Source organism: Amblyraja radiata, chromosome 31 (genome assembly GCF_010909765.2).
Source record: "Amblyraja radiata isolate CabotCenter1 chromosome 31, sAmbRad1.1.pri, whole genome shotgun sequence".
Classification (NCBI taxonomy): Eukaryota; Metazoa; Chordata; class Chondrichthyes; order Rajiformes; family Rajidae; genus Amblyraja; species Amblyraja radiata.
In genome coordinates this window covers 27,728,186-27,749,972 of record NC_045986.1, presented here as the reverse complement: position 1 = coordinate 27,749,972, position 21,787 = coordinate 27,728,186, and the positions used below count along the sequence as shown (strand labels likewise).

The following is a 21,787-nucleotide window of genomic DNA, read 5'->3' as shown; positions in this document are numbered from 1 at the left end:
GGCTGAAGGGCCTGTTTCCATGACTCGGTGGACCACTAAACTAAACTAAACTAAACTAAACCATACCGTCTGGACTTTGACATTTCCATTCTAACCGACATTCTTTTATACATAAAAACCACATGCCATTTTAAATGTGGTTTAATCAAAGTTCTAAACATTTAACATAATCGGTTTTGTGTTTTAATTCTATTTCTCCAGCTTTTATTTGCATTTTACAGCCTTATCAACGTGCCCCTTGAGATCTCATGAATGACAATTCAGTGGCCGTGAAGTGTGAGGCATCGATATAGAATAACGTGCGTGGAAAAATACAATGGCTGCCATGGTGTTAAAATCAGCGGACTGTGGGTGCAGATCAGTGAAAGGAAGTTATTGTTCACATAATATGTCTGTTATTTAGCTACAGAGGAACAATGACTGAATAATAAGTGCAAAGACACTCGTAAAGGTCATAGAGTTGAAAAGCACGCCCCTTTGGCCCATTATGTCCATGCCAAACATCAAGCTCCCATGTGCTCTAATCCTACGTCAACCTAATTTTACTCTGCACTCATTCCCACCAATAGACAATAGACAATAGGTGCAGGAGTAGGCCATTCGGCCCTTCGAGCAAGCACCGCCATTCAATGTGATCATGGCTGATCATCCCCAATCAGTACCCCGTTCCTGCCTTCTCCCCATATTCCCTGACTCCGCTATTTTTAAGAGCCCTATCTAGCTCTCTCTTGTAAGCATCCAGAGAACCTGCCTCCACCGCCCTCTGAGGCAGACCAACTCTTCGCACATTCTACTGCTCACGTATCTAACAGGGTCGAAATACGGTGGCCAATTAACATACCAACCGGCACATTTTTGCGCAACACATAACATTTCGTGTAGTTTTGAGATACAGAAACAGCCCCTTCCTCGCCGCCCAACAATCCCCGTACACTAATATTATGTTACACACAATAGGGATAATTTACAATTATACCAAGCCAATTAACCTACAACCCTGTACGTCTTGGGAAGGTGGGAGATAACTGGAGCACCCGGAGAAAACCCACGCTGGTCACGGGGAGAACGTACAAACTCCGTACAGACAAGCACCTGTAGTCAGGATCGAACCCGGGTCTCTGGCGCCGTACCGCTGCGCCACCGTGCCGCACTGAGTTCGCGCTGACCCACGGAGTTCCTCCAGCACTTTGTGTTTTGCTCAAGATTCCAGCTTCTGCAGTTCCTTGTGTGCCCATTTTTGTGTTGTGGGAAGAAACTGGAGCAGCAGGAGGAAATGCACACAGTCACATGTAGAAGGTACAAACACCACACAGACCGATCGAAGCCAGCCTGCTGGAACTGTGAACTCTACTAACTATATTTCAGCAAAATTAAACTGATCAAAAGACACATCGAGATATTAAACAAGGAGATGAGAATAGCAGAGAATATTCAATGAGCCAAGTCTGGGCTGATCCATCAATCAATGCCTCACCTCTGACTCTAATCCTAATTCTGTATTCCTCTGGGGAAATACCAGAATCATTCAGTAACTAATATTGTTTATGTACTATAAGTCTTTGCGCTGAGAGTGCTATAGCGATTTGCTGCACATGAGAAATAATAGGATTTGAAAGTTAATGTTTTGCAGTGAAATGGCACAAAATGAAACCGATCCATCATTTCCCTCTCTGCTGCTCACTCACTCCCTTTTTCACCAATTTCATGATCGGTTCCTTTCCATTACACCACTCAATTAGTTTTTCTTCTTAATATTTTATGTAAATTTGCATCCAAATTTGACTAGCTCGAAGGCTGGATTTAAGTTTATGAATCTCATAACGCCCTGACAGAAAATGACAACCAATTTACAGATTTATCGATCAAACTGCGTTTTTGAGGCAGGGCTGAGTGCCGATCGATTACAGTTTCATTTTGCAGAATCTCCTCGACTGGGATAGAATCTAAAGTATAGTAGTCATTACCGCCAGTCTAATCCTTCATTGCATCGCGCTTTTGCTCCTTCAGACAGTTACTCTTATAACGTCTTGAGATAAAGAATTAAATATGAATGTCAAACCTGATCAGAGTCTCAAATACATCCCAGCGCAGACTTGCTAAAGGATGAATCAGAGGTTTTGCCGACATTGTCTAGATATTTTATAGACTAGTTATCCAGCCCAAATTGTATTCCCGTTCCTCAAAACCTGTCAGCATCAGTAACTAAAACCCCATCTCAAAATTCAAATAATTTAATGTTCGCTTTTCTTATTTAATACTTCTAACAGGGGTCGTCCCTCTGACCCTGTGGCACAGTAGCTCAGCTGAATCAGCTGCTGCTCACACCACCAAAGACCCGGGTATGATCCTGACATTGGGCGCTGTTTGTGTGGAGTTTGCATGTTTTTCCTGTAACCTCGTGGGTTTCCTCTAAGTTTCGTCCCACATCCGGAAGGCATGCGGATTTTTAGGTGAATTGGCTTCTGTAAAATTCCCCCTAATGTGTGGGAATTGGATGAGGGAGTGGAATAACAACAGATGCTGGTTTATTAAAGACATAAGGTGCTGCAGTAACTCAGGGGGTCAGGCAGCAAGTCTGAGAACACGGATAGGTGACGTTTTGGGTCGGGACACTTCTTCTGACTGATTGTGGTGGGGGGGGGGGAATAAAGCTGAAAGCGAGGGGGAGCAGCACAAAGCCTGGCAAGTAGGTCTGAAGAAGAGTCTCGACCCGAAACCCCACCTATTCCTCCTCTCCAGAGATGCTGCCTGTCCTGCTGAGTTACTCCAGTATTTTGTGTCTACTGGCATAATAGGCGGATAGAGGTGAAGGGGGGGGGGGGGGGGGGGGAGGTTTGATAGGCAAGTGGTTGGAGAAAGGACAGAGATGAAAAGAAACGTGTGAGACAAAAGGATTGAAGAGTTGTAAGTTGTGAATTGATTGATTATACCTTTAATAATCCTTTACAGGAAATTACAGTGCCACGACAGCTTCAAGACAGACATAACACCACACATTTCCTCAAATGGCTTCCATACTTAACAAGTTAAAATACAAGTTAAAATACAATTAATTAAAAAAAAGTGCAGTTATTTATGCGCATTATATAACCTTATAGCAGCTGGTATACAAGACTTCCTATGTCTCTCAGTTTTGCACATTGGTGCAATCAGTCTCTGACTGAAGATGCTGCTCTTGATCACCTTCAGGGCATGGAGTGGGTGAGTGGGGTTGGTCATTATTGAACCCAGTTTGTTCAGAATTCTGGCCTCTGCCACCTGCTGGACCGTTCGTTGCTCAGCCCCGACCACTGAGCCGGCCTTCCTGATCAGCTTGTCCAGTCTGTTTTTGTCCGCTATGCGGGCGCCATCTCCCCAACAGGCCACAGCAAAAAACAGAGCACTGGCCACCACTGAATGGTAGACACTGCACAGTAGGGGTTGGCAGATGTTAAATGACCTCAGCCTCCTTAAAAAATACAGTCGGCTTTGTCCCTTCCTGTACACCGCCTCCATATGACACTTCCAGTTCAGCTCACTGTCAAGCTGCACCCCAAGGCACCTGTGGTTAGCGACCACCTCCACCTCAGTGCCCTTAATGGTGATTGGTGTTGCTTGAGTCCTCCTCCTCCCCCTCCTGAAGTCCACAACTATCTCCTTGTTTTTTTGGTGTTAAGATGGAGGTTATTGTGTGCACTCCACTCCACAAAGTTACTTATTATGTCTCTATACTCCTCCTCATTGCCCCCTTTAATGAGGCCGACAACAGCTGTGTCATCCGAAAACTTCTGCAAAAAGCAGCTGTTGGTGTTATATTGGAGATCCGCTGTGTAGATGGTAAACAGGAACGGAGCCAGCACAGTTCCTTGGGGAGCCCCTGTGCTGCTCAAGATGGTGCCCGAGACACTGTTCTGTAGGCGCACGTACTGTGGTCTGAGGGAAAGGTAATCCAAACACCACAGTACCAGTGATGGATCCACTTTCATCTTCTCCATCTTCTCCCCTAGCAGTCGGGGCTGAATTGTGTTGAAGGCGCTTGAGAAGTCAAAAAATGTAATCCTTACAGATGCATCAGTAGTGTCCAAATGTGTGTACACCCTCTGCAGCATGTAAATGAGGGCATCATCGACACTGATGTTAGGCTGATATGCAAACTGTAAAGGATCCATTTGATTTGACACACTAGTCCTGATGTAGGAAAGGACAAGTCTCTCAAATGTCTTCATTATATGTGAAGTGAGCGCTACTGGTCTGTAGTCATTGTGGAGAGTGGGATGGGTCTTCTTTGGGACAGGTACCAGGCAAGATGTTTTCCACAGCCTTGGAACCTTCTGTAGACGCAAGCTCAGGTTGAACAGGTGTGTTAGAATACCACACAGCTCTGAAGAGCAAGTCTTCAGTAGCCTTGGGCTGGTGTCATCAGGCCCCACTGCTTTCCCTGGCTTCAGTCTGTCCAGCATCACCTTGACCTGAGCAGTATGAAGAGTCATAGGTGGGGCTGCCGGTGGAGTGGGAGGTGGGAAAGAGGGGACTCCGTACAGGTGACATCTCAGGAGTGATGGAGATGATGGAGAGAGGGAGGGGAGGTGGAGAGGAAGCAGCAATGGTCAGCAGACCAGGTGGGGGAGGCTGGGGTGGTGTGGGGCAGTCAAATCTGTTGAAAAATCTGTTCAGATCATCAGCCAGACTCTGTTCACCATCAGGCAGTGTACCACCTTTCTGCTTCATGCCCGTGATCTATCGCATTCCAGCCCATACCTGCTTCACACCATCTTGCTGCAGCTGTCGTTCTAATTTGAACCTATAGGCTTCTTTCCCCTCCTTAATCCTCACCTTCAGTTCCTTTTGAAGTTCTTTGATTTTATTCCTGTCGCCCTCCCTGAAAGCCTTTTTCTTCTCATTTAGTAAGGAATGTAGGAAGTAGGGTGCCGACACAAAACGTTAACTATCCATGCTCTCTCTCTCTCTTGAGAGAGTGGCTGCCTGACCCGCTGAGTTACTCCAGCACTTTGTGTCTTTTGAAGTACGATACATAGGAGGAGAAATCTCAATTTATAAAAAAAACGCATTATTCAAATTGTCCAAAAGCAATATTCTGCAGGTGCTGGAAATGTGAGATAAAACCCCAAATGACTGCAATAGGCAGCAGGTCAGACAGTACAGGTGGAGGGAGAGACAGAGACAGTTAATATCCCTGAACCTTCGTCAGCACTCATTTATTTTTGGGGGTTGACAAAAATGCTGGAGAAACTCAGTGGGTGAGGCAGCATCTATGGAACGAAGTAATAAGTGACCCTTTCGTTTCGAGTTCGAGACCCTTCTTCAGAAGGAATAGGTGACGTTTCGGGTCGAGACCCTTTGGGTCTCGACCCGAAACGTCACCTATTCCTTCGCTCCATAGATGCTGCCTCACCCGCTGAGTTTCCCCAGCATTTTTGTCTGCCTTCGATTGTTCCAGCATCTATGACTGAATAACCTTTGGCCAATTCACCAAAGGGTTGCCGTCGGAAAGAATCCACGTGAAAGGCACTAGGCTACAAAATGAAGGTTCGCAATGCAGCTGCTCTCAGTCCTGGTTTCCGACAGCATTTCGTGACATTGCCACGGATAGATGTAACATTTCTGCAGCAGTAAATATGGATTTGCTCCCACACACACAGTCAGAGGTAATCGGTGTTCAGCTTCATTAATCAATGCCGCAAGCACGTCTACAAATAGTAAACAGCAGAAATCAATACTTTAACCCGACAGCAGCTCCACCTCTGAACATAAACACATGTATTATTAACAGCTATTGATAGATCACGAGAAGGTATGAAGTTTATGCAGCATCTCTGGAGAAAAGGAATAGGTAACATTACGGGTCTGAAGAGGGGTCTCGATCTGTACCCTCACCTATTCCTTTTCTCCAGAGATGCCGCCTGTCCTGGAGTTTAGAGGATGAGAGGGAATCTTATTGAAACATATAAGATTATTAAAGGTCTGGACACGCTAGAGGCAGGAAACATGTTCCCGATGTTGGGGGAGTCCAGAATCAGGGGCCACAGTTTAAGAATAAGTGGTAAGCCATTTAGAACGGAGACGAGGAAACACTTTTTCACACAGAGAGTTGTGAGTCTGTGGAATTCTCTGCCTCAGAGGGCGGTGGAGGCAGGTTCTCTGGATACTTTCACGAGAGAGCTAGATAGGGCTCTTAAAGATAGCAGAGTCAGGGGATATGGGGAGAAGGCAGGAAAGGGGTACTGATTGGGGATGATCAGCCATGATCACATAGAATGGCGGTGCTGGCTTGAAGGACCGAATGCCCTACTCCTGCACCTATTGTCTATTGTCCCGCTAGTTACTCCAGCTTTTTGAGTCTATTTTCAGTTTAAGCCAGCATCTGCAGTTCTTTCCTACATATCAGATTTATGCTATGCAGAAAAATAACAGGCCTTGCCTTTACTGTAATGAACAAGTTACACCTTGAAATCATTCTGGAGAACAGGGTTAATTTGGTACCAACCTGCCCTGTGCAGAACTCTAATGCGCTGGAAACTTGTTCACACAGCTTCAAAGGAAAAGGTATTGTTCTGTTGAAAATAAACCTAATGCAGAATAAATGATTTTGTGCAATAATTTTGTACTTTCGATGTCCAGGCAACTTGGGACATTTATCTCCTCCGTTTTGGTGGGATTTTCACGCTCAAACATTATGAATGTAAAATCTAAAATCTCAGCCTCAGAGGGCGGTGGAGGCAGGTTCTCTGGATGCTTTCAAGAGAGAGCTAGACAGGGCTCTTAAAAATAGCAGAGTCAGGGGATATGGGGAGAAGGCAGGAACGGGGTACTGATTGGGGAGGATCAGCCATGATCACATTGAATGGCGGTGCTGGCTCGAAGGGCCGAATGGCCTACTCCTGCACCTATTGTCTATTGTCTAATTTAATGGAAGTTAACAGTAGTGCCACACACAAAATTTAGTCAAGATGATTTCATTGTTAAAGAAATGAAATTCTTACTTGCTGCCGGTTTACAGGCCAATTCGTGCAATAACAGACAAATAAATATACAATAATCAATAATGCAATAAATTAATAATCAGTTAAACTGATGAACCAGACTATAATAGTGCAGACCGAAGTCCGTAAACAAAGGACATATTTACCAAGACAGGCTTGTGGTTCGTGTTGTGCTGTGTTCAAGAGCCTGATGGATGTTGGGGAAAAAAGCTGTTCTTGAACGTGGAGGTCATCGTTTTCAGGCTCTGTACCTTCACCCGATGGCAACAGCGAGATGTGAGTGTGGCCACAATGGATTGGGTCTTTGAGATATTAACTGCCTTTTGGAGGTAGTACCTCCTGTAGATCCCTTTGATGGTGGGGAGGTAATTACCCATGATGGACCGGGCAATGTTGACCACTCCTTCCTTTCTAGGTGTTTGGGTTATCGTGAGACAACCAGTAAATACGTTGCCATACACCTGTAGAAGTTCGATCGTGTATTTGGTGACATCAAATCTACTTAATCTTCTATGGAAGTAGAGGCATTGATGAGCTTTCTATGTGGTTGCATCAATGTGCTGAGCCCAGGATAGATCTTCAGAGGTATGCATGCCCAGGAACCTGAAGTTGTTGACTCTCTCCGCCGCTATCCCGTCAATGAACACAGGTTCATGGCTTTCCTTTCCGGAGATCAACAACCAGCTCCTTGTTCTTGCTGAACTGGGTCATTGAGTACACGTTTCTTCACTGTTAGGACATGCAAAGTTGACTTCACCCAGAACGGACCATGCTGGTAATCATCTTTGGGTGAAGTTAATACAGGGATCAGCTATGTTCTCGAGATAAATGTTTCATTAGATTGGAATCCACCAAGAGCCATGATCAGATCCACCCACTATTAATAACCAAGCCTTCCCACGCATGACCTCTTCTCCGACCTCCCCGCCCTTTACCACCATGATCAGACCCCTACAATAATCAGCATCTCATCTCCCTAACGCCATCAGGGTGGTACAGTGGCGCAACGGTAGAGTTGCTATCTTACAGCGCTAGAGGCCCGGGTTTGATCCCGACTACGGATGCTGTCTGTATGTTCTCCCTGTGAGCACGTGGGTTTTCTCCGGGTGCTCCGGTTTCCTCCCGCACTCTAAAGACGTACAGGTTTGCAGGTTCAAATTGGCTTTGGTAAAATTGTAAATTGTCCCTAGTGTGTGTAGGATAGCGCTAGTCGGCGTGGACTCGGTGGGCCGAAGGGCCTGTTTCCGCGCTATATATCTCTAAACTAAACTAAAATTCCCACTCTCCCAGTCAGCCAGCTTGCCGGTGGGAATGAATCCTCCTTAAAAAGAGTTCCAATTAATTCTGCGGATATTTGGGAAACCCATATGTCTGAGTTTCCTCAATGTTTGACCTTGGGCTGGACTTTCATCCCCACCCTGCATGGCATTCCCCCCCAGACTAAAGAGCAGCCATGGTCTCTTTTGTTAATCCGCATGACGTACAGCTCAATTTAGTTCATTGTCACATGTACAGTGAAAAGCTTTCGTTGCGTACAAACCAGTCAGCGGAAAGACAATACATGGTTACAATTGAGCCATTTACAGTGCAGAGATACATGATAAGGGAATAATGTTTAGTGCAAGGTAAACTCCGATCAAAGATAGTGTTGAGGGTCACCAATGAGGTAGACAGTCGTTCAGGACTGCGCTCTAGTTGTGGTAGGGTGATTCAGTTGCCTGATAACAGCTGGGAAGAAACTGTCCCTGAATCTGGAGGTGTGTATGTTTTCACACTTTCATTCCTTTTGCCCGATGGGAGAGGGGAGAAGAGCGGGTGGCCAGGGGTGTGACTAGTCCTTGATTTGGTTGCACAAACATAGTTTCAGTTCGTTATGTACACTGCCTTTCACACGTTGATTGGTGTGGCCGGGCGGTTGCCGGGGGAACGCTTGTCAGTACTGATTTTCCGAGCCCCGAGTGGAGGGAAACAGCTGCATCCAGTTGAAGTAAATCAGCACCTTTGATGATTCCACTTCAGGAAGAAAAGGGTTTCTGCGAAAATTGATTGTGATGGGTGTTACCTCCGAAGCTAACTGAACCTGCCATCGTAATGGAACCACTTACTGTGTCTGCCCAGCATTCAGTGTCACTCACTCACATTGCAAGTGCTTCATCCCACTGATAACACGTTCCTCTTTGACTGATGTACACAGACTGAGAACAGTGTGACTGGCAGTAAGACAGATAGTTAAGGGTGAAGATACAGCAGGGTGGAAACCATGACCACCAGGTTGAAGATTAGCTTCCTCCCAACAACCATCAGGCTCTTGAACACTGCACAACACTAACCTCAACTATGAAATATAATTTAGTTTAGTTTATTGTCACATGTACCGAGGTACAGTGAAAAGCTTTTGTTGCCTGCTAATATGGATTGTCTTTGCATGCACTAAGGACATGTGTGTTTTTAATTGCACTATTATGGTGGTTATTAATTCATTAAATTGTTGCATAATATATATTATGTGTTTGTATCTGTATTGCTGCTGCAAATAAGAATTTCATTGTTCCATAGTCGATACACATCTCGCCGTTGGATTGCAACCTTGTCATGGTCGGGGAGCGTGTGTGTCTCAGTGACCCCTAGAGCCATGCCAGCGGGAGATTCTTCTCCTGTTAGGGTCTCCCACGCTGGACAGGTCGAAGGGTAGAGGCGAGACGAAGAGCGATCCACTGGTCCTCCAGGTTGGAGGTTGAGCACTAGGGCTAACAACCCTGTCTCGTAAAACACATATGTTACGGAAACAGCAACTGAAGGAATCAACTTCAATGGAGGACCTTCGTTGCTGCCCTACATGCCAGGAGGCAGAATAGATGGTAAGTAAGTAAGTAAGTAATAGTTGGTACATATGACAATTTAGCACCTAATTCTTGACTAATATCCTCTCTGTACAATTGGTGGTGATGGTTTTCATTTTTCCTCTCTTTGCAAATATCTTTGAAAGCCTGTTCATTTTGAAGATACAAGAACTAAAGGCAGAATTTTAAGAGTTTCTGGGTGAATTGGGCAAATAAATGAAACTCTAATGAATGAATGAATGAATGAATGAATGAATGAATGAATGAATGAATAGGTTTATGAATGAATAGGTTTATTGGCCAAGTATTCACATACAAGGAATTTACCTAGGCTTTCAGCTAAATCTTAACTGCATTGCACTTTTAACTTTTGCACTTTTTATAATGCATTTTTAATTTTGCTTTTCTTTTCTTTTAGTTCTTCTATTTTATTTCATTTTATTATTTCATTTTATTGTATGACATGTTTTTATGTGAAGCACTTTGAGTCTGCCTCGTGTATGAAATGTGCTATATAAATAAAGTTGCCTTGCCTTGCCTTGCCTAGGTGCTCTGCCCGCAAGTGACAATACAGTGACAATGGGCTAAATGTACTCTTTTTGATACCGGCATGAAATACATTTTATTTGCAGCCACTCTAGCTGCAGTTCCTGTTGCAACCCTGCTGTGGGGCTGGAAAACCAACGACTCTTAATCTCCGCAAAAACAAAAACAGACTGCCAAAATACCCTCCTCAGAGGCAGCCTGACCCACAGAGTTCCACCGGCTCAAGGTTCCAGCAGCAGCAGCCTCTTCTGTCTTCCTTTGAGCAGCTTTCACCTCAAGTAACTGCAGATCCCATCACTTGAAGCCGTGCATTAGAATTCACCAAAAAGACTTAAAATCAAATCATCGCAGGGAGGATTTATCAAGAAATCCAGTTAACCATGGTTATGTATCGGAGCATTCACAATTTAAAAAAAAAGGACATTCAGCAGATTTAGCAGTCCCATATTTCTCATCTCTTCTCCATATCCTTTCATATTTTTATCCGATGCAGTGTTGCCAATGTCGAAACAAAGAAGTGCAGATGCTGGCTTATGCCAAAGATAGACACAAAGTCCTGGAGTAACTCAGCAGATCAGGCGGCATCTCTGGAGAAAATGGGTGGGCGACATCTCGGGTCGGGAAATGTCCCAATCCAAAATATCACCCATTCTCTTTCTCCAGGGATGATGCCAGATGCCAGACCCACTGAGTTACTCCAGAACTTTGTGTCCATATTTTTATTTGGATTCCTTTTCAGGCCAGGTTATGGTCTGTGCCTCAGTCTTCTCGCAACAAAGCATTCCATTCTTTATAAGAATAGTCGCAGATGCACTGAGAATGGATGAAGCTGCTGACCTGCACTGGGCGGCACTCTGTACCCTGAACTACTATTCAAATACTGCTTTGACTTTGACCCATTTACTACAAAGACCGGTGTGAAAGTGAGAACACATAGATATTGTGCCTGTGTGACTATTACAAATTGGAGGAACAACACCTCATATTTCACTGGGGCAGTCCACTACCCAGCTGTATAAATATTGATTTCTCTAACTTCAAGTACAGTAACCCTTGCTCTGCCTCTCGTATGATTTTCCCTCCGTCCCTCCCCCATCCTAGTTCTCCAACTAGTTTCATTGTCCTGATCAAATATTAGATTGCATGCCTCATTGTCCCCTTCCCCTCAGCTAGCAATGTGTCATTCTAGATTTCCTTGATCCACTTCCCCTTTGATGTGTGTTTTCACACCTTGACCTTCCATATCGCTATGTCTCTCTCCACGGACTCTCAGTCTGAAGAAGGGTCTCAACCCGAAACGTCACCCATTCCTTTTCTCCAGGGATGCTGCCTGTCCCACTGAGTTACTCTAGCATTTTATAGACAATAGACAATAGACAATAGGTGCAGGAGTAGGCCATTTGGCCCTTCGAACCAGCACCGCCATTCAATGTGATCATGGCTGATCATCCCCAATCAGCACCCCGTTCCTGCCTTCTCCCCATATCCCCTGACTACGCTATTTTTAAGAGCCCTATCTAGCTCTCTCTTGAAAGCATCCAGAGAACCTGCCTCCACCGCCCTCTGAGGCAGAGAATTCCACAGACTCACCACTCTCTGTGAGAAAAAGTTCTCCGTTCTAAATGGTTTACTCCTATTCTTAAACTGTGGCCCCTGGTTCTGGACTCCCCCAACATCGGGAACATGTTTCCTGCCTCTAGCGTGTCCAAGTCCTTAACAATCTTATATGTTTCAATGAGATGCCCTCTCATCCTTCTAAACTCCAGAGTGTACAAGCCCAGCTGCTCCATTCTCTCAGCATATGACAGCCCCGTATTTTTGTGTCTGTCTTGACTATTACCGAGGCTTGCGTTGGAACTGCTGCAATCCTCGCAGGCCAGAAGCCCTCACAGGCGTCACAACCCAGAATCAATCAACAAGCAAAAATAACCAGGTGGCAGAAACAGGGACCATTGATCTTTACTACTTCCGTTGCTTTGTAATCATTCGAGGTGCCACTTCTTTCTCCTGGAGGAGGGAGATGGCTGCCTCATTTAAACTGGCTCCAGAGTCTGGGCTGTAATTCAGTTCCAAATGAAACATCTGTTAAAGATTTCAGTTCATTGTTTTGCAGATCTGCAGTTTGTGAAGTTCACAAGCTGCCGAAGGATTATTGGGAGATATTAAGCAAGCCCATTGGCACTTTGATTCAACATGAAGATATTACTAAAATGGCTAACCGGGCATAAAAAATAATGAGAAACATGAGTTGTATTAATGGCAGTCGAGGGTGAGACGGTAACAGCATTAGCACGTTCTGAAGAGATATTTGAGCCATTCAAGAAAGATTTATAACAAAACACAAAGTGTATGAAATGACGCTGCTGGCAACCCAAATTCCACCGACCTTGGTTGTGTGGCAATTAAATTATATCAAATTATATCAAATCAAATCAAATTATATCAAATCATGAGAGGAATAGATCAGGTAGATAGATGCACAGAGTCTCTTGCCCAGAGTAGATGAATCGAGGACTAGAGGACAAAGGTTTAAGGTGAAGGGGAAAAGATTTAAAAGGAATCTAAGGGGTAATTTTTTTCACACAAAGGGTAGTGGGGGTATGGAACAAGCTACCACAGGAGGTATTAGATGAGGTAGAGACTCTCCCACCGTTTAAGAAACAGTTAGACAGGTACATAGATAGGACAGGTTTGGAGGGGTATGGGCAGGTGAGACGAGTGCAGCTGGGACATGTTGGCTGGTGTGGGCAAGTTGGGCCGAAGGGCCTGTTTCCACACTGTATGGCCCTATGACTCTAAATGCTGGAGGAACTCAATGTGTCAGGCAGCATCCATGGAGGGAAATGGATAGATGATGTTTCGGGTCGGGGCCCTACACCATATGATTTTCAAAAGATTTTTAACAAGAGCTCGAGGATTGCGATATGGTCACCAACGCGGGCTCCAAAATTCTTTGTCTTTATTTGTTTGATGGAGATTTAATTTAATTGAATGGAAAGATACATCATGTGACTAAAAGAGGAAGTAAGATTAAGATGTTCAAAAGGGAACTGCAGATGCTGGAATATCGAAGGTACACAAAATTGCTGGGGAAACTCAGCGGGTGCAGCAGCATCTATGGAGCGAAGGAAATAGGCGACGTTTCGGGTGTGAAGAAGGGTTTCGGCCCGAAACGTCGCCTATTTCCTTCGCTCCATAGATGCTGCTGCACCCGCTGAGTTTCCCCAGCAATTTTGTGTACCTTCAGTAAGATTAAGATATTTGTTTTGGTCCCCTGTCCCACTGTACAAGTTCATTCAAGAGCTCTCCCGAGTTTAAAAAAAAATCAGACTCGTGGTAAGCACGTAGAATGGACGTAGCGGGTACGTCGGAGCTCGGGGACGTCTCTTAGCGGCTCGTAATGCTAACGGCAGGTAAGCACGGGAAGACTCGTGAAGATTTTTCAACATGTTGAAAAATGTCCACGAGAGCCCCGAGTACCGACGAGCGGCCATTACCGTAAATCTCCGAGTTCGAATCAGGGCAAACTCGGGGAAACCTCTTGAATGAACTCGTACAGTGGGAGAGGGCTTTAAGAAAGAGCTGCAGATGCTGGAAAAATCGAAGGTAGACAAAAATGCTGGAGAATCTCAGCTGTTGAGGCAGCATCTGTGGAGCGAAGGAATAGGTGACGTTTCGGGTCCACTGGAGTCCACGTTGACCATCGATCACCCATTCACCCCAGTTCCATGTTAACCCACTGTCTCATCCACTCCCTTTACACTTGGGGCAGTTAACAGAGGCCTACGAACCAACACGCCTTTGGAATGGGAGAGGAAATCGGAGCACCCGGAGAAAACCCACGCGGTCACAGGGAAGGACCTGCAAACTCCACACAGACAGCACCCGAGGGCAGAATCGAACCCCGGGTCTCTGGCACTGTGAGTCAACTGCTTTCACTTTATTTTTCATTCATGCACTGGGCGTGAAATTGTACAATGACAGATAATAATCCTGCTTTTCCTATCTCCACCTATTCTCAGCCCATCTTTTCAGCCCTTCCTCGTCCTAAATCCCACCCCAGTCTATCTTGCCCCGCCATCATTCACTCCAGCATCACTTATTCTCTCCTGCCTCTGCCCTACCTCATATTTCCCCTTGTGTTCATCCCTCCCCTTGACCCCTTCCCTCCATTTTAAACCATCAATTATGTTTCCAATTCTGATACAAGAACCCAGACCCAATTCTGGTTCTCTCTCCTTACAATGTTCACTGACATGCTGTGTGTGGGTGGCATTTTCTGTTTGTGCTTCAGGTTTCCAGTGTCAATAGACAATAGGTGCAGGAGTAGGCCATTTGGCCCTTCGAGCCAGCACCGCCATTCAATGTGATCATGGCTGATCATCTCCAATCAGTACCCCGTTCCTGCCTTCTCCCCATATCCCCTGGCTCCGCTATTTTTAAGAGCCCTATCTAGCTCTCTCTTGAAAGCATCCAGAGAACCTGCCTTTACCGCCCTCTGAGGCAGAGAATTCCACAAACTCACCACTCTCTGTGAGAAAAAGTGTTTCCTCGTCTCCGTTGTAAATGGCTTACTCCTTATTCTTAAACTGTGGCCCCTGGTTCTGGACTCCCCCAACATCGGGAACATGTTTCCTGCCTCTAGCGTGTTCAAGCCCTTAACAATCTTATATGTTTCAATGAGATATCCTCTCATCCTTCTAAACTCCAGAGTGTACAAGCCCAGCTGCTCCATCCTCTCAGCATATGACAGTCCCGCCATCCTGGTAATTAACTTTGTAAACCTACCCTGCACTCCCTCAATAACAAGAATACTTAGTGGTCAGTTTTGGGGAAGATTATCCGAGGTGCTATGACTTCATAATAGAGCATAGTTTGGAATTATCATTGAGAAGGAGCAGACGTGATAGATGAATTCCTCATCTTATAGACTGGCAAATTCTGCATGCATTGAGCAAAATCGTGCAAAGACATTTAATATCCTTTCAAAATGTATCAATAAAAATGACAAATAGTGAAGATAAGGACAATTAAAAACTCCACGGAACAGAATGTACTGCAAGAACAACTGCAAGTGGGAATCTGCCAGGAATGAACAGCAAGAATTTGAGAACAGATAACGACATAAGATCTTTGGAGGCACTAAAGACTGCAGATGCTGCAATCTGAAGCGAGAAAGGGAAGAGGTGCTAGAGGAACTCAGTCCAGATGAAGGTTGGGACCCAACTTCACAACTGCAGATGCTCCCTGAGTTCCTCCAGCAGCTCTCCTTGAGATCTTTGTTGCCTTGGATGTACATTGAGTCCCAGAGGCTTACACCACAGAAACAGGTGCTTCAGACCAAATTCGCCCATGCCAAACAAGATGCTCCATCCAAGCTGGTCCCATTTGCTCACATTTAGCCCATATCCCTCTACACTTTTCCCATCCATGTACCCGTCCAAATGTCCTCTAAATGTCACTGCTCCCACTTCAGCCACCTCCTATGATGTCTTATTCCATATACCCATCACCCTGTACATATTGACACCAAACTTTTAAAGCAATGGAGTAGATATCATGGCGTCAAAGTATCATTACAGCAAGTAGGAGGCCATTCACCCCTTAAGTCTCTGCTTTGTACACCAACCCAGCCACTCCTTTCTCTAAGGCACTGTGTTTTTTTAAACTTCAAAGTATTACCCCATCCAACACACTTTCAGTCAGTGGACTCTTCAGGTATTTTCTGTATGAAATGTTTCCATTGCACCACCCTGGACCTTTCGTCAACCATGCTCAATCCTTTGTTCTGCTCTAAGATTGCCAGAGCAGAAATATTCATTCTTCCCCCTTTCGCAAATACTGCCTGTTTTGGAGAAACAGGCTAAAGGCGAGCTAACGAGATGAGCTCAGATGGGACATCTTGGTCGGCATGGATGAATTGGGCTGAAGCACCTGTTTCCATGCTCTGCGACTCTATGATTCACTGTACATCCAAAGCAACAAATAACTGATGTAGAAAATGGTGTCTGGCACTTAAAGATAGCGGAGTCAGGGGATATGGGGAGAAGGCAGGAACGGGATACTGATTGGGGATGATCAGCCATGATCACATTGAATGGCGGTGCTGGCTCGAAGGGCCAAATGGCCTACTCCTGCACCTATTGTCTATTGTCTATTGTCTATTGGCCTCCGAGCACACATTGATATCAAAGGGTTCCCAGTATTAGTGAGTTGAAGCAGGTCCGCATTCTGCCACGTGGAGTCCATAGCAGAGTGAGTTCACGGGCCTCAGCATTGATAGACATGCTGGTGCATCCATATCTTCCTGCTGTCTAAATGATGGATTGACTAGATATACAAGTGCCCACTAGCTGAACATCTGAGTGTCAGATTGTGCGCCTGTCCAGAAAATGGTCAGTCACCAGGGATGCAACTGCAAGTCTAAAATGTTCAGCGGCAGGATGTAATCCCAGTGCAATCCCCCATCTCCCATCTACCTGGATGACAAAGCCTCTACTGGTGTCAAATTCCCAGTGGAACCATGGAGGCACGAGGAACTGCAGATGCTGGAATTTTGAGCAAAACACAATGAGTGGAAGATCGGCGGGTGGTTCAGCACCTGCGGAGGGGATGGGCAGGCCATGTTTTGGGTCGGGACCCTTCTTCAGATTGATTGTGGTAAGGAGGAAGAGAAAGCTGGAGAAGAGAGCGAGGGGGTGGGACAAAGCTTGGCAAGTGATAGGTGGATACAGGTGAGTTGTGTTTGGATTGGCACTTGGGTGGAGTAAGTGACAAAGTTTAGAGTTGTTAAGGAAATAAAAGGGGGTCAAATGAGGAGAGAAGTGGAGGAGTGAAATGTAAAGCAGTGTAAGAATGTAAATGCTTTAACATTACGTTCCTCCTCTCCTTATCTGACCTTGGTGGGTGCCATGAAATTCCAGACAAGAGGGATGTCTGTTATGTGCATGGATGGGGGGGGGGGAGAAGTGATGGAATGGTGCTGGAGCTGGTTGGAACGGTGGCTGGAGATGCTGGGTTGTTCTGGGATAGAACTGGTTGTAAGGAGGTTGGAAACTAGAAAGATGAAACTCATCAAGGAGTTAGACGGAGAGAGAAATGCGTTCTCGTTGGAAGAGGGGTTAAAATGGCTTCCCTCAGTCCCCTCTTCCACACTGCCGCTATTCTGTGCTTCTGTGAATTTGCGCTGACATTATTTCAGTTTTAGAGGTGATAAAACTTTAGGATTCTTCGAGTTTTCATTTGTTGTTTGCAAATCAATTTCACTTTTCATCTAATTTCCAGAACGAATCACAAAAAAATATTGCACAGTGAATTTATCACGTGTGAAAAAAAAATTTAATGGCTGTGTTCCAATGAGTATAACGACTGCACATAATGAGATACTTATAAATCCTTCAGCGCGGAGCTGTTTAAAAGTTACTAATCATTTCTGTTTATTCTCATAAATTGTCTGGCAGCTTTGTACTAATTGGGAGACGACAGATCAGATCTCTGCATGTACCAATATTATGGAGACACAGGAAAGCAAAACTGTGCAGACAAGTTAACTGCCTGTCACCTACATTCCCCTTACCAATTAAACACGGGTATTCGGTCTGAAGAAGGGTCTCGACCCGAAACATACCCATTCCGTCTATCCAGAGATGCTGCCTGTCACGCTGGGTTATGCCCCTGTCCCACTTAGGAAACCTGAACGAAAACCCCTGGAGACTTTGCGCCCCACCCAAGGTTTCCGTGCGGTTCCCGGAGGTTGCAGGTGGTTGCCGGAGGCTGCAGGTAGTGGAAGCAGGAAGGGAGACTGACGAAAAACCTCCGAGAACCGCACGGAAACCTTGGGTGGGGCGCAAAGTCTCCAGAGGTTTCCGTTCAGGTGGGACAGGGGCATAACTCTGGCATTTTGTGTCTATCTACGGGTATTCACTGACTGCCCCTTCAGTTCAGTTTAATTTATTGTCACCTGAACTGAGGTACAGTGAAAAGTTTGTGTTACATTTACAACGATGAATGCTATCAAACCTGTTCCACCGCTTGCCCTTAATCCTGACATCCTGAAAAGAATTTTTAACTAAGACTTTGAAAATATAGAAAAAACTGCAGACGTTAGAAATCTGAAATAAAAAGAGCAAGTGGCAGAAACACTCGGTAAGTCAGACTGTAACTGCGGAAAGAGAAACCGTTAACAGTTCAGCATGAAGAAGCTTCTGCAGAACTGGGAAAAGGGGAAAATAAACTCAGCAGAACAGGCAGCATCAGTCTGAAGAAGGGTCTCGACCCGAAACGTCACCCACTCCTTCTATCCAGAGATGCTGCCTGTTATTCCAGCATGAGTGCTGAGTTACTCCAACATTTTGTGTCTATCTGCGGTGTAAACCAGCATCTGCAGTTCCTTCCTACACAAGAGAAAAAACAAGTTAGTTTTAAGTTGCAGAGAAGGAGGGGGTGGGGTGGCTGAGGTGAACAAAGTGAATGCAAAGAACATTTTTCTTTTGTCTTATCTTCCATGCAGTTGAACCTGAACCGTCTCCCTTTCCAAGTTCAGATGAAGGATTGGAAACATAGGGAAATACAGATGCTGGAATCTTGAGGGAAAACACAGAGTGTTGGAGTAACTCAGCAGGTCAGTCAGCATCTGTGAGGGAGGGAGTGGACAGATGATGTTTTGGGTCGGGACCTTCTTCAGATGAAAGATTGTTGACCGGAGATGTCTTTCTCTCCAAGACATGCTGCCTGACCTGCTGAGGATTACACCAGAATGATTCGAGGTACCTTGAGATATTGCTATTTTCACGGTCAGACATATTTTTCCAAACTGTGTTTCAAAAAGAAAAATTCACAGTTACTCGCAGATATTTCTGAATGAAAAGTGAACAAGAACAATGTTCTACGAGGGGGAAGATTTAGTTTCATGCCTGGGGAATGTACACAATTTACTTTTAGTGGAAGTTATTACCACAAATATAAAGGGTTCAGTACAGAGAAGGTTCACCAGACTGATTCCTGGGATGTCAGGACTTTCATATGAAGAAAGACTGGATAGACTCGGCTTGTACTCGCTAGAATTTAGAAGATTGAGGGGGGATCTTATAGAAACTTACAAAATTCTTAAGGGGTTGGACAGGCTAGATGCAGGAAGATTGTTCCCGATGTTGGGGAAGTCCAGAACAAGGGGTCACAGTTTAAGGATAAGGGGGAAGTCTTTTAGGACCGAGATGAGAGAAAATAAATTCACACAGAGAGTGGTAAATCTGTGGAATTCTCTGCCACAGAAAGTAGTTGAGGCCAGTTCATTGGCTATATTTAAGGGGGTGTTAGATGTGGCCTTTGTGGCTAATGGGATCGGGGGGTATGGAGAGAAGGCAGGTACAGGATACTGAGTTGGATGATCAGCCATGATCATATTGAATGGCGATGCAGCCTCCTGCACCTATTTTCTATGTTTCTATGTCCTACCAAATCCATCAACTCACAGTGTTAATGATATGTTTATAATGTGATTCACAGGCTGGGCACTAGGTGCAGCTGAACACGTCCTGAAGTGCCCTCGGTTGCACAGCAGCCAGCACTGGTCCATTTTAATACTTTCCGTAGGATTATTCCTTATCATTCTGTGTTTCATTAAGTCTAACAAGCATGTAAATTGCAGCTTCATCACCAAGCAGGTTATCAATCACTCGAATCCATTCTGACCGAGACGGAAAAGAATTCAATCTGGATCACCCTGACAAGATGTGAGCATTTTCTAATTAAGATTGCTCCAGTTCCTTCAGTTAGTATATATATCAGTCAAACACAGCACCTATTTTGTTTTACCGGTTCCAAAGCTTTGCACAACCTTCACTACCTTTTGACTTTTAGTTTGGCCTTTCAGGCCCCATGCACCATCAGAATTTCACAGCAAACCCATGAGCACCAAAGCTACGCAGAGATTTAATATTTACGAGCTGAAGGCTACTCACCCTGGAGTGGCACTGAAAGCCAAAGTACACCACCACGATAGTGGGCAGCAGCACGATGCAAAACACCGTTCCCATGAGGGCGAGGTTCAGGAGGAACAGTGCAAAGTTAAAGGCAGTGACCAGCAGTGCCCATCCCCAGCACTCACACATGCTGCGTGCCTCAAGAGGCCAGGGCTGGTCATCGATGCTGTAGGGTGGCGGGTGGACATGGTTGAGCATGCGGGCGGTGTCCGACACATTGTCCACATCAAAGTCTTCATTTCCCTGCCCTGCCATTTCGCCGCTGCCGATATTTCCCTTCTGCTCTGCTTTCCACAGTTAAACTGATTTAGCTGCAGTTCCCCCAGCTTAACGTTCGGGATGCAGGGACTTGCTCAGCTGCTGTCCGCACAAGTAGTTTCCTTGTCCGTTATCCTGCTATTCCCCACATTGATGTCACCCTGCCCTGCAATAGGTATGATTCACTTTCAGAACCTTGCTGCGATCAAAGCTTCACTTGAACAGCATCCACCACCGGCAGCTGATTCTATCAGCCTTTTGACACTAAGCCAGTTAGTCGAGATTAATAAGCTGCTGGAGCTGGAGCTGCAGTCGTTCCCGCCTCACTCCATCCAATCCACTCCTGCTGCATCCCCATCCACTGGAACTGCACCGTCCGAATTAGTGGGTACGTACTGGAGATATTAGCTCAGCTCAGACTGCAGTAGCTGGCACCAGGTACGAGCTGCATTTAACATAAGGTGCGCAAGCTGGAAGCATACCTTAGACTGACTGTACACTAAATTGCAACAATCTACAATACTGCAATGATTGTAGTGCAATCAATGAAGTGTCTTCAACCTCTTATTATAACAGTATTGTTACAGGTGTATTGTTCTTAACATTACATTAATAATACTTTGCAATACAGTAATATGCAGCATTTAAATGTATCACTGTGTGTACATATAAGTATGTACAGTAATAAATTTAAATGCTGCATAATGGTGCATTGCAAAGAATTATCAATGTAGCATTATATAATCTATATTCCTTAGGCCCCCCTTCGGTCGTGGCTGACCATGGGTGTCTCCAGGGTTGGAGGACGCCCGTGCGTGACTTTGTTTAACGTGGGGAGACTGGTACACAGACAGCCACCCCACAGTCCTTGACAGATCTGGGTCAGGATCCAGTGGCATGGAGTCCAAGACGACCGGAGACCCTTTTCTGCTGCAGCCTTCATCCGCCTTCCCAGCCGTTGTGACGCTCCACTAAGGTCAGCCATCGTCCTCCGCCTGTTCCACCATTGAGGTCTTGGTTGGGTTGCTCTTTGTCAGAGTCCTCCCCCTCGACCTTATCGCCATGGGTGGCCCCACTAAGAGAATAGCTCCAGACGGCATCGCTCTCTGCATCTCAGGACCACACAAGCTTCTCCACCACGACAAGGTGACAAAGCACTATATATATGCGTAATCACACACAT

At 45.4% G+C, this 21,787-nt stretch overlaps 1 protein-coding gene across 1 annotated transcript in view; it reads right to left on the bottom strand.

Annotated features, from left to right (window-relative positions):
- tmem88b (transmembrane protein 88B) overlaps positions 1–20,841 on the bottom strand; it is a 34,853-nt gene extending 14,012 nt beyond the window's left edge. Inside the window, exon 1 of the mRNA XM_033048307.1 lies at positions 20,326–20,841. Within this exon, the coding sequence (XP_032904198.1) occupies positions 20,326–20,601 (276 nt within the window). The 5' untranslated portion in view covers positions 20,602–20,841. The remainder of the gene's footprint in view (positions 1–20,325) is intronic.
- Positions 20,842–21,787: the final 946 nt, after the last annotated feature.